The 12,761-nt window shown below is 31.9% G+C and overlaps 3 protein-coding genes across 5 annotated transcripts; 2 read left to right on the top strand and 1 right to left on the bottom strand.

The window, feature by feature from the left end:
- Window positions 1-136: 136 nt before the first annotated feature.
- On the top strand, window positions 137-2,732 carry LOC100882213 (kynurenine/alpha-aminoadipate aminotransferase, mitochondrial). Its single transcript, XM_003700347.3, has 8 exons — window positions 137-416; window positions 557-722; window positions 898-1,084; window positions 1,477-1,593; window positions 1,656-1,979; window positions 2,056-2,182; window positions 2,251-2,459; window positions 2,558-2,732. Exons 1-8 carry the CDS (start codon window positions 350-352, stop codon window positions 2,615-2,617), a joined length of 1,257 nt encoding a protein of 418 aa, XP_003700395.1. The 5' UTR covers window positions 137-349; the 3' UTR covers window positions 2,618-2,732.
- Window positions 2,733-2,936: 204 nt separating this feature from the next.
- On the top strand, window positions 2,937-5,207 carry LOC100882323 (protein SAAL1). Of its 2 annotated transcripts, XM_012298631.2 has the most exons (7): window positions 2,937-3,296; window positions 3,367-3,593; window positions 3,671-3,826; window positions 3,902-4,163; window positions 4,235-4,345; window positions 4,449-4,805; window positions 4,898-5,207. In XM_012298631.2, exons 2-7 carry the CDS (start codon window positions 3,420-3,422, stop codon window positions 5,116-5,118), a joined length of 1,281 nt encoding a protein of 426 aa, XP_012154021.1. In that variant the 5' UTR covers window positions 2,937-3,296; window positions 3,367-3,419; the 3' UTR covers window positions 5,119-5,207. The 2 variants fall into 2 exon arrangements, with proteins under 2 accessions (XP_012154021.1, XP_003700396.2); XM_003700348.3 differs by lacking the exon at window positions 2,937-3,296 and having other exon boundaries at window positions 3,455-3,593; window positions 3,655-3,826.
- A 173-nt stretch (window positions 5,208-5,380) lies between these two features.
- exp (expansion) lies at window positions 5,381-12,422 on the bottom strand. Of its 2 annotated transcripts, none has more exons than XM_012298640.2 (9): window positions 12,120-12,422; window positions 8,201-8,327; window positions 7,551-7,708; window positions 7,209-7,440; window positions 6,893-7,091; window positions 6,511-6,749; window positions 6,339-6,429; window positions 6,143-6,270; window positions 5,381-5,886 (listed from the first exon to the last, which is right to left on the bottom strand). In XM_012298640.2, the coding sequence occupies exons 2-9, from the start codon at window positions 8,309-8,311 to the stop codon at window positions 5,815-5,817; spliced, it is 1,230 nt and encodes a 409-aa protein (XP_012154030.1). In that variant the 5' UTR covers window positions 8,312-8,327; window positions 12,120-12,422; the 3' UTR covers window positions 5,381-5,814. The 2 variants fall into 2 exon arrangements, with proteins under 2 accessions (XP_012154030.1, XP_003700362.1); XM_003700314.3 differs by having other exon boundaries at window positions 6,052-6,270; window positions 12,120-12,421.
- Window positions 12,423-12,761: the final 339 nt, after the last annotated feature.

Raw genomic sequence — 12,761 nt, 5'->3', positions numbered from 1 at the left:
TAAGAATAGTTATTCAAAAATTTCTTGCCTTTATTTATGGTGTTATTGATTGATTGCTAAATAAGTTAAACATCTGATTAGTTCGATTTTTGCATGAAATGCACGCAATGGTAATCAACAATTCTTATCGGCTAAATGCGATAACCCGTAGTCGTGATAACACTGAAACTTTTGTTTAAATTAAAGTCAAATCAAATCAGTCTTTCGGTAACTTTGTTGACGAACATATCGAAGTAAACGACACAGCAGAAAACAAGTTAAACAAATTCAAAATATCCCGATTGCATTTTGACGAAATATTTTTTGTGATGTATTACATAGTACGTAGAAATTTAAGTAAAGATTAACAATGGATTTTGCAAAATTTTTAACGAGCGTCACAAATAGACGTAGGTCAGGCATGCTTCGTCAATTGGGTAAGAATCAACGTGTAACCTTATGAATTTTTTATTAACATCGTAATCTTTAATATTCAAAATTGCAAGTTATACAATTGTGTAACGTAAGAAATAAAAATATCTAAGAAAATTTAATAATAACTTTTCATACATTGTAGCCAAAAAGTTTCTGGAAACTGAGAATGGAATATCTCTGTCTAACGGAATGCCAAATACTGCGACGTTTCCTTTTGAAGAAATTGCAGTGACATATAAAGACGGCACCAAAGTCAGATTAGTAGGCGATGAGTTATCCTGGTCGCTTCAGTATGGTCCCTCCCAAGGGTAATCTTTAATAAAGAACTCAAAAATATTCCATTAAAGCTATTTGTAAACGATACGTAATACAAGTTTACTTTTTTTTATTTGTGCGATACTTTTATCTTTGCAGTTGTTTAATTACTTATTACAGTGTTATCGAAGTTCGATAAATCTGAATTTTTTTATTTGTTGTATTAAGATACCTACCGTTGCTGACAAAAATGCGAGAGTTCCAAGAATATTGGCATAAACCGATACAAAATAACTGGGACGTACTTTTCACGTCAGGATCCATGGAAGGATGTAGTAAGGTTTTCGAAATGACGTTGGAAGTTGGAGATCCTGTTATGGTTCAAGTGCCAACTTACGATGGAATTCTTAATGCGGTGAATTTTCATATTTAATTTTTTTTTAAAAACAGTATGATTTCAAATTGAATGTCCCGCCCGATCAAATTTCGCGGCAAATAAAAACAGTTGGACGGCGTCATCTAGCGGTGCACGTTACTAACTAAAAATAATGTAACAGGATAACAGAAAAGTCAAGGAGGTATTCACAGGACCTCTATTTTGGCTCCTAGGAATATTTTAACATCCTCACATAATACCTCTTCGCATTATGCTATCCTGGTATGAGGAGAATAGTTGTGAACTCCGACTGTTAGATGGTGCTATTAAAATTTTTTGTAATTCCGCGTAATTCAACAAAATGCGAAATTTTATCATATGCTTATTAAATTCTGACTAAACCAAATTTTCTAAATTTCTTTTTCTTTCAGCTTCGACCATTTATGCCGGAATTTATTGGAATAACCCAAGATGAGAACGGAATACTACCAGCACATATAATGCAAATTTGCAAAGAAAGATCTCTGAGTGGAAAAAAAATGCCGAAGGTAAATCGTAGTATTTAATAGCACGTGCACATCAGAATTAATTTAGCGCCATATTTTTGTAGGTTTTGTACGTGAATCCAACAGGAGCAAATCCGACTGGAACAGTTCTGACTGAATCCCGAAAGAAACAGATTGTCGAATTAGCTCAAACGTATAACTTTTTGATCCTCGAAGATGATCCTTACTATTTCCTTCATTTTCTTGATAAGTCACCTCCATCATTTTTTGAGCTGGATAATTGTGGACGTGTAATACGTTTAGACTCTTTTAGTAAAATTCTCAGTGCCGGTTTGCGATTAGGTGTTGTTACAGCACATAAAGAATTCATTAAAAAATTAACCATGCATATGGAAACAACTAGTATACATCCCTCGTCTCTATCACAGGTTTTTGAATAACTTTCTGATTCAACTAACGTTCTATCTTTTCTTGCTCCTTTATTATTTTATTAATTATTTACAGATGCTGTTGTATAAATTGTTAGACTCATGGGGCATGCAAAAGCTACAGCTTCATTTGAACGATATTCAAAAATTTTATCATGAAAGACGCGATATTATGTTAAATTTAATTGAGAAACATCTAACAGGTATTTTGTTTAATGAATGAAGATATAAAAATGAAATATGTTCTATAATTAATTTTATAACTTTATAGGGTTAGTTGAATGGTACGTTCCAAATGCTGGAATGTTTTGTTGGGTAAAAGTTAATGGACTTGAAAATGTGTCGGATTTGGCGATGAAGAAATGTATTAACGAAGGAATATTTCTTGTTCCTGGTCACGCATGTAATTATGATACCTTGAAACCAGATCAACATCTCAGACTTTGTTACAGTTTCGCGACCCCCGAACAAATCGACAAGGTTAATTCCTTTTATTCTCTATTTTATTTTTTTATTGATTTCAAATTTAATACTCAAAATAAATATATATAATTTGTATTTCTTTCTGGTATTTCTAGGCGCTGTCGATTCTAGCAAAATTAATACGTGAAGAAACAGCGAAAAATAAACAGAAATAATAGGTTTGTGACGTACCTACTGTAATCAAACGCGCAATAAATAAATTTGAAGATATAAAAGATTGTAACAAAAATATTTATAGCTTGTAAAAATATATTTTAAAAATTAATGTTATTTACGTTTCTACATAAATTATAATAAAGATAATATTTTACCTATAATAGCTACGCGTATTTATAATATTTATGTTTTCATACGCATTCATTGACCGTCGCGCGCGATATTTTAAAAACCTTGTCAATTCGAGATATGAAAGCTTTAAAATTCCCCAAATTGCGTTTTTTAACGAAATAAATTATATAATTATATAATTAAATTATATAATTAAAAATTAAAATATTAGATTTTATATAACTGATAGACACGATACATTTATTGATAAAGGCAAAAGAAGTCTCATATACAACGCAAACGTCTTTCTACCGTACAAGTTGAGTTTTGAAATATACAAGTCTAATTTACAGCGTAAAATCTACAATGTGTAACAGAGACTGGCATAAAAGTGTTATACAAGTGAAAGTTACACAAACTGTTATAAATATTCTAACAATGTGGAAGTGAAAATTAATTTTACTGAAAGTTTTTGTACAAACAGTCAACGAAAGAGGTTAAGTTTCGTTGTCGTTTACTGGAATAAGCAGTGTCAAATATTTCAAATTAAACACTTGAGGATAACTTGTATGAAATTATTACTTATCCACATATATATTCATTTAAATCGCTATTAATTTCAACTATTTATTTATAGAATCAGTATTAATTTATTGCAATAGTTTTTAAGAAGAAAATAGTGATCTCGTCATGGAAAGCACGAGCGATGTTCAAGAAAGTGAAAATGATAAAGTGGAACCAAACGTGGTATTGGAAACGGAGCAAGTTGAGGAAAGTGAAATTGAAACATTGAAAGGAGATTCTGTAGGTGATACTCTTTACAGTAGCAAATGGATAATAAATATCTTGCTTTCGATATCAAATGTAAGTTAATGGGCTAGTAACAGTTGTAGATCCATATAAAAAATTGTATCAATCAAGATAGATTAATTATTTTAAAGGTTTTTGAAGATGGCTGGAATACAAAATTAGAAAATGACTTGTGTACTTTATGGGATATGAGCACAGAGAGGGACATCGTTGAATTTCTGGTGGATAATGACTTTTTTAAAGTAGCTGAGTACACTTTAAATTCTTCTGAAGAACCAAGACTAACGGTACAACATGCTTTAAAATTCTTATTACAAGAAAAATAATATTTAATAAACATAATGTCTTTGTACAATTTATAGGAAATAATTTTGGGAATACTTGGAAACATGACTTGTGAACCAGTAGTGCTTGAATTACTAGGGGCACATGAGGAACTTCTTGAAACTATTCTTCGTCATCTTTCTTCTGAAGACAGTGCCACATTAGTACAAATTCTTCGACTTTTGCGTTCTGCACTTTGGAATATTCAGAATAATCCTGAATCAAAGTGGAGAGTTAATTTGAGAAATTCAACTTTTTTAAGAGAAGTAGTTCCTTTCATCTTAAAAAGTTCCACAAATGGTAATTATTCTTTGTAATTGTATACATTTTTATAATTAAATAAACTTAATTGATAATTAATTATGTTATAGAGGAACTTTTAATAGCAACAACAAGTTTTCTGCGTTCTTCAGCAGAAATTGACCTTCCTACTGGTAAAACATTATTGGATGAATTGTTTGATTCATCTAGTTTTTTACCAGGTATGGAACTTTTGTCCTTTCATAAGTTTATTATTTGATTCTTATATATAAAATAAAACAACTGTTTTAATTTGGTTTTACTAAAATTTTGTAAAATGTGCAGGAATGTTAGAATCTTTTGAAGAAGTTCTTCCTCAAGATGAGGGACAGTATTCAGCTTCAACCTTAAAATATCTTGAAGATTGGTTAGAATTGTTCTCTAATCTTCGGAAAGGGCATCAAATTCACCAAACAATTTTACAAGAAGACAATCTTACTAGGATAGTAGAGATTCCACGAAGGATTTTAACGAGTTTCATTGATCCATGGAATCTTTATCCCCTAGACGAAACTAAGGCTTCCTGCATTCATAGGTGCGCGGAAATGATTCTTGATTTTCGATGGAAAGGATTTTTAACAGCAGATGCTACCAATGATATAGATAGTACAGTTTTAAAAATTATATTCAACATCAACACAGGTAAATCTTTTTAATGCAAAAATTAAAATACATAAATGTAATTTCAATTTTATTTCTTCTTGCATTATATACAATTTTTTGGACTCTTTCAGCAATAAAAGATGAAGAAGACTCTGAAGAAATAATGGATGAGTTATCAAAATATCTGGAAGGATATTGGATCGAAATATCAAAAATTTCTACAATCGATGAGATTATAAAAATTTTGAAAACAAATGAAAAAACTGTTAATGATCATGTAATAAATTTATTAAAATCTAAAATCCCAGCGGAAAAAATGATCGGTGTATTAGCTGGTTTATCGAACGAGTAGACAATATTTTAAATGAAATAAAAAGAGAATTGTAAAATCAATTAAATAAATGAATTTTTCGCATAGCCTGTGATAAAAAGAAGAGCAAATTTTAAGTCTTGTTTAAAATACGTTTCTTGATACTGTACAAATCTTAAAGTATTTTACAAAATTTGCTACATTTTATACAAGTTATACATTTATGTTTATTTCGCATATCTTTAAATTCTCTTTTTAATTAGAAAATTTAATATTTCCTTACAGGTTTATAAATAAGAGTACGCACTGTTCTACAATTTTATTGCAATAAAAATTTGAGTATTTCAAGTAGTACATTAACAATATACAGTTTATAGGTACAATTGGAAGAACAGTTCTTCCTTTCTCTATTTTTTCTCCTCTTTCGTTTTAGTATTTCTATACTTAATTATTATTTTGTTGCACATATAGTCTTTATTTTATTGTGCTTATAATTTACACGTATCTTCTTTATCCTCTTGCTTTCTTCTTCAAGGAAACAAACTCATGTTTGTTTCTCTTTTTTATTCGGTTATGTCTTCTTATCATTTGTTACATACGCATTTGATGATATCGTCTTAATTCTTTCTCCTGCTGAACATCCTGTTTACTTCATTTATACGTTAATTTCTTCTTTTGTTAGTTTCCACTTTTAATCCCATTCTCCAATATACATTGCTCTAGGTGCAGGAGGAGGAATTACGCCTCTCGTCGGTACGGGAAATCTTCCATATATGTGATTATATGGTGATTCGTTTCTGCTATCGGAGTCTATAACAAAAAGAAATTTCGTTTCATTTAAATAATAACATGCTACAAATTATCAATACCTTATCATTATATCACAGGTTAAAACCTATTCTTTAACAATCCCTGCTCAAAATAATTAATGATATATATACAACATTAGCTTAAATTTTTATTAGAATGTAGTACCAAGTCCACTTTCAAAACTTCGTGCATGATACATAATAGGAGGTCGGTTTCCAGGTAAATGGCCATAAATTTGAGAGGATTGGCTACTTGCATATCCGCTGGCAGCGTATCCAGGTGCTTGAGGCGGTCTAACGTATCCTCTTGGCGGCACTTTGCTGTTTTTCGCCATTTTCACAAAGTTAGGAACACGAGCTCTTAATCCGCAATAATACGGATCATCTATGAAAGAAGAGTAAATTAAAGGAAATACTTTCTTGTATTATCCACTGTTTATATCAAAGTAATACCGTATTTCTTCTTATCGTCATTCCTTCTTTTATCTTCGTTTGTTATAACAGGTTTCCTAGCATAATCGTCCTCTATGTCGTCGTAATCGGGCTGCAGTCAAATAGTTCATATTATACTTTAACCAATCTGATATGATTTAAAGGACAAATGTAATTAAATGATATAAATTACTTTAGGTATATCATGTCCATAGAGATTCTCTCTTGGTGGCAGTTTCGGTGGTCTCTCGGCTCTTCTTGGTCTACAACTAGTCGACTGAGCGTAAATCTGTTCTCTGGCTTCTCGATCCTGAGGAAATTGTTCAGACACTCCAATCGAAGACGAAACTCCAGCTACACTATACGGATCTTCGTCAGGAATCGGTATCCTAGGGCGATTCTTAATATCCACCGGCCTTTGTAACGCTAAAACTAGTTCATTTATGACTTATAGACAAACGTGTACTCATAGAATATTAAACATTATACGCGCAACATATGGTATTATTGACAGATGAAATTTTTTCCGATTCAATGAACTGTAAATGCGTTGATGATTATTTTTAAGTTCACACCTGGTGGTAACTTGGACTTTAACATATCCAAACCAACAACATTTACAATGAGAACCCAAACAGGACATTGCAAAAGATCTGGTTCAGTTCGGACGAATACGATAGCGCTCAAACATTGCATTTCCAGCCTTCTTCTGTCAGGATATGCTCTTCGCGTTTCTCGTGACAGGTTCGTTTGAAATTTATTCATATCAAATACCTGATGTAAAGAACAAAGAAATAAATTGTAACGAAAGGGAATGTTTGCAAATTGTTACGAAAAGAGAAGAAAATAAAATCGTGCAAATTAAAATGAAGTAAGTCACGAAACACTTACTTTCCCCGGTTTCTCGTGTTCTAACGCTCCTTGAGAATTCCGTGCAATTTCTGCTCCAATTGCGTTGTCTTCCTGACTGGTCGGTTTAATGTAAACGTTATTTTTACACAACCTCTTTATTAAGATATTTCCCTGTTCGTCCATTTTGATCTTTACACCTTGATTTATGTGCTTTTTGGCTTCCTCCGTTTTCGTGTCCCTCATCGGATTTTCGAAACCACATAACCCTATCCTATATTTTGTCAAGAATAATAAACAATTCATACCGTTTTAACCATCCTTGATTTATTATATAATTTCAATAATTGAAAATTAAAAGATGTTTTTTTTTTTTCGTTTTACCTAAAGCCATCGAAACCATCATTGGATCCGTTAATTGTGAGAACAGGCGCTCTTGCATATGCTTTTGCTACCCTTCGGTTTCTTTCGAAAACGATTACCTTGGCCCAAATTTCATCGTCTATTTGATTCCATTTGTCTAATACCTCTTGAATGTGGTCCTAAAATAAAAGCAAAAAACTTTAGTATATCACTACAAATATTTTTGTATCATTCCAATATTATTAACATAAACTATACAGTGTGTGGCAATATATCGCGAGGCTATATAACGCGAGGTTATACAACTCGTGGCGATATAATCTATATCACTGCAAATATTTTTGTATTATTCCAATCTTGCTGAAATAAACTATATATTGTGCGGCAATATATCGTGAGGCTATATAACACGAGGTTATTCAACCCATGGTGATATAATGTGAGGTTACAAAATGAAAGATGATATAATGCGGTAGAACGGTTGTTTAATGATTAGTAATATCTTAAGATGAAAGGCAAAAAATTCTATTAACTATGCAAGAGAAAATCGAAGATTCCTGTAAACCGCATGACTAATGTGATTTTCACGAATTCTTCCTAAAATTGGAGATACCAATGATTAATACATTCTTGAATTTTAGTTTTTAATTAATTCGTACGTTAATTCGTACCTTGTAGAGTTTATCGAGATTGTACCATACATCCTCCTCGTCCTGATCTTCGTATTGAGATTCGACGAGATTGTCCCTCGATCGAGACAGGATCTTCCGTCTCGATACCATGGTTCACCGAAAGACTGTTCAACAAATAACCAATAATTATCATAAAATAATAGTATTTCTTAATTTGACCATAATGTTCATTCATAATTTCGCGCCGTAAGAATTCATTTTACATAAAAATGTAAAATTATCCATTCCATAAAAACACTTCGTTCTAATAAAGTAGTATCGATGACTGAGTAAAATTGTAATAAAAGACTGATACATTCATACAGTCAAAAGTTGTTGCCATTACGTAACGATTACTATCTAGCAATAATTCAATTTTTAAGGTAATAGTCGACACTTTCACTGTGCTAAGTTTCTGCAATACCACGTAGCCCGATGACCAAGCAATCTTGTATCCGATTTGAAATTAAACGCAATAGCAAACGAAAACCGGTAACCTGAACTTCGACGACTATCTAACGATCAGTTGATTTCAAATTAGCGTTAAAAATTATTTACATAATTCAAGAATTATTTAATATCGTTAAAATTAATTTACAGTACTACACAAAGTACTTTAGAGCTGGATATTAAATAAATTAATCTCAGGAAATTAAATACCACAGAAATATTCCATTAGTGGATTTACCATGGATATTCTTCCAAGTACCAAATTCTCAAGATTCCAAAATCTTGCTTCAGAACTAAATTGCAAGTAATTTGCAAAAATAAATGAACGAAAATATTGAAAAGTTTATAAACGTATTATTGGCGAATATTCTGGCAAGTTGTATTCGTCAAAGTTCGAGGAAACAGAACTTAAACCGTGATTATAATTAGCCAGACAGTCGAAGTCTTTCACCTTCGAGGAACAGTACGCGAGGAACGGGAAAAGGTGGCCCAAGAGTGGTGGCCACGTTCTTAAAAATTTTCTAAACGTACTGCAACCGGTGAAGGGGGCAGTTGGTACGGGTCTGGCAGCACTCAGCCTTCGCATTCTTCGGAGAGAAGTGAAAGCCAAAGAGTTTCAGGGAAATTCTATGCGGAATCGAAACCCTTTTTCCATGGCGCCTGCCTTTGATACGTTTTTTAATTCGACTTCCTTTTTTAAAGTCACTCCACAGGATCTCTCATGCAACTGAGATAAACTTGAAAACAGACATAGAAAAAGTGATGATGCATTTCAGGAATTTCAAAATTGCATGGTCTCAACATTTTTTTACAAGTACTCTAAGAATTAAAGAAACTGGAGAAAGTACCAAAGACTAACCTAACCTAACCAAATTCAACAAGTGGTTTACATACATGTACAAGTGAAAAATATTATTTGGAATATCCATTTGGTCTAAAAAAGATTTGAGCGTCATATCGTTTATTATTCATCGGTGAAACGAAAAAGAAAAAATGAGCTAAATTGCTCCACGTACTTACTAGGCACGCTATTTTCGTACGGAACATTCCTACGCGCCTCATAGTGAGACGCAGGATATATGGAACATGACAAATATATTTGGTAAAAGTATTTATAAATTCCCATTGCGTTGCATGCGAGTATACGGCTTAAGCAGCCGTATATACCGACAAACGATGCAGCCGCACCATCTTAGAACGTTACGTGTCGAGTCGAGAGAGGTTTTCAACATTTTTAGAATGTATCGGTTGCCAGTGTCGGTTTTTCCGCGCTGCTTCGAGCAACGAATGCTCGTGCTGTAAAGGCGTGCGTGAATCGAATAAGAATGCGTGTTCCCTTAAGTTCGTACATGTCTCACGAGTCGAGTACGCAGTCACATATACACACATATATTATATACTGGGTGTCCCAAGAATTCTGCTTCGACCGGAAACTGTTTCCTTTTTTAACAAAATGAATCATATATATAGAACCACACTTTGAATATTTACATCGAGGAATATTTGAATCTAATACCTGGCGACATTTGGATCTAGGGATATTACTCTCAGGATATTTGGTGGTTAGGAATATTTGCGTCTGGTTATACTAGCGCCTATATTGGTCCAGGGATATTAGGATCTAAAGACATTTGAACCTAGGGATATAGAAGTATACAAATGTCTATAACATTCTCACACGTGCTTCACTTTTATAGTGTAAATATGATACACCTCATTGACTTCACTCAATATATCAAAATTAAACGTTGTTAGTCCTTAGGGATTACATACTAAACCAATTCACCTGAAAATTAGTATAAATGTAGTTCATATATTAGTTTGGAACTGGCTTACCTTTGTAACTTGTTACTTGTTAATTCATGATTATATTAATAAATTATGAGTACCGTTTTGTTAAGTATAAAGGGAATTCCATCTAACTCCACCATGCTTAATTATTATAGTTAGTTGCAAGGAAGGTAGGCTGTGAGGTGAAGGTCATGTCAGGGTCATAGTTTCCAAGTTTTCAGAGTGACCTTATTTTCTTCTGAATGGAACTTCATTATTTATATGTCGATTTCTTTTAAACATTCTGCATAGAAATGTTGATGATGAAACATAATTATAATATTAAGAATATTAATAGCTCTTTGTTTACGACAATTGTAAGTGAAGGGTTAATACCATATATTATTGGGACACCCTGTATATACCTCTGGCGACATCGCTTATTAACGCGTCGAAATCTCCCTTCTCGACCAACGTCCACTCTATGAAACGTCTATCTAAATAAAGATTATGTAAATACATGTTTTAATATTTTTGATATTATGTTTTTGGCAATATAATTATTTGAAAACTATTTATATTGTATTTAAAGTTTAGTAGTACTTCAAATATTTTGTAATTAAAACACTAAATATAATTATGAATTGTAAAAAATATAATTAACCTTCAGAAATAAAAATTAACCTTAAAGAATTTTAAGTTACTTTATACATTTTGAATATATTGTGTCGACAATTCTTTTGTTTAATCAATTTTATTAAATAAGTAATAAATAATTGCATAGAAATAAATATGCATAATGCAAATAAAAATGAAATTGATTTTTAAATTTAAACTGCAGACTAATTAAGTTATTAATTTGTATTATTCATTTTATCATTTGTATTATTTGCTATTTAAATATATTCATGTTTAAATAAATAATATTTTAATTATTAAATTCGTGCAGCTATTAGAATTATTATTGTTATTAGAAATATTATTAGTATTATTATTATGAAAATAACGCTCTGATATCCGCGTATCAAAGGTATAACTTTCACTTTTGTTAATGGCTGAATGCTCTAAAACATCTGAGCAAAAAATAACACTATTCGGTTGACCGATTAAAATATGTTATACTTTTTAGAAATTTATACGTTATTGTTCTTTCATAATTTCTGAAATTTTTTTTAGTATATTAAACAATTATAAAATTTTCGGAAGTTAATATAACATTTCAAAAATGTCTGACGTCCGCGAACTTCGTTAAACTGAAAATATTATTTCATCTTAGCGAAATAGGCAACAAAAAAATTTTAAATTTCCTCAAACGAGTTTTGAAACAATAAAAACATTCACTGATGTCAATTAACTAGTTCCATATGTTTACAACTTTGTATAGTTGACAAATATTAAAAAAAATCCTTCGATATCATTTAAATTTTAATTATTATAATTTTAGCATATTAAGATTAAGTTAAAGATTACTGGAGGTTAAATGTTTTAGGATCATTGTTACAGGATTCAAGCGTACATTTAGTTTTTACAATTAACTTTGAAAAAATGAAATACCATTTGTGTAACTAGCGTTAAAGTTACCAAGACGATGGCAGATAGAGACAAATACTGATGTTTTAAGTACTACTTGTTATAAGATGAAAGGTTCCTCTTCAAATGTCATTAGAAGTATATCTTTTCGTTTGAATAATCAGCATACCTTTCTTTGACAACGAAACTTCTCCAAATGCCTTTCAATATGGTTCGCAAACGTCAAAGGCACTCGCGTCTTCTCCGTTACCCATAATTCACTTCCCGAAATTGTTAAATTCACACACGCAGTCTAATCAAGTTCACTTTAATAAAATTAACAAAGTAGATAAACAATTTTTCGAAGTGAATTACAGTACCCTTTACGAGTAAAAAATTAAAGAGATATTTCAGAGTTTTTTAATATGGCGCAGCTGTGAAAGAGCCTTGCTCACTGAACAGTGATAACTTAACCGCCATCTTGGTGAACGCATGCGCTGTCCTCAAAAGAAGTCGAGGACGAAGACCGCGCGTGCGCGGTACCGGGCCCCTTTCGGACCCCTGGTCACATTACACGGGCTTGACGTCAGAATTGGGACAGTCAAACCAATGAGTTTGAGGAATGTGCTCATGCAAACATAACACGTTTCTTCTTTCAAATTTAAGTAATCATTACTTATCATTAATTGTTATGCATTACGGTGTACGATGCGAAAGAAAATGTACAGTTAAGACATATTTATAGGTTATGCATATTTTTAAATAAATTATTGCTAACCTAACTACGACCTATCCCAATACCAATTTAATCTGTTCTCGACCCAACCTGACC

Source organism: Megachile rotundata, chromosome 10, assembly GCF_050947335.1.
Source record: "Megachile rotundata isolate GNS110a chromosome 10, iyMegRotu1, whole genome shotgun sequence".
NCBI lineage: Eukaryota > Metazoa > Arthropoda > Insecta > Hymenoptera > Megachilidae > Megachile > Megachile rotundata.
The sequence above is the reverse complement of the archived record's forward strand: the minus strand, read 5'-3'. Positions and strand labels throughout refer to the sequence as shown.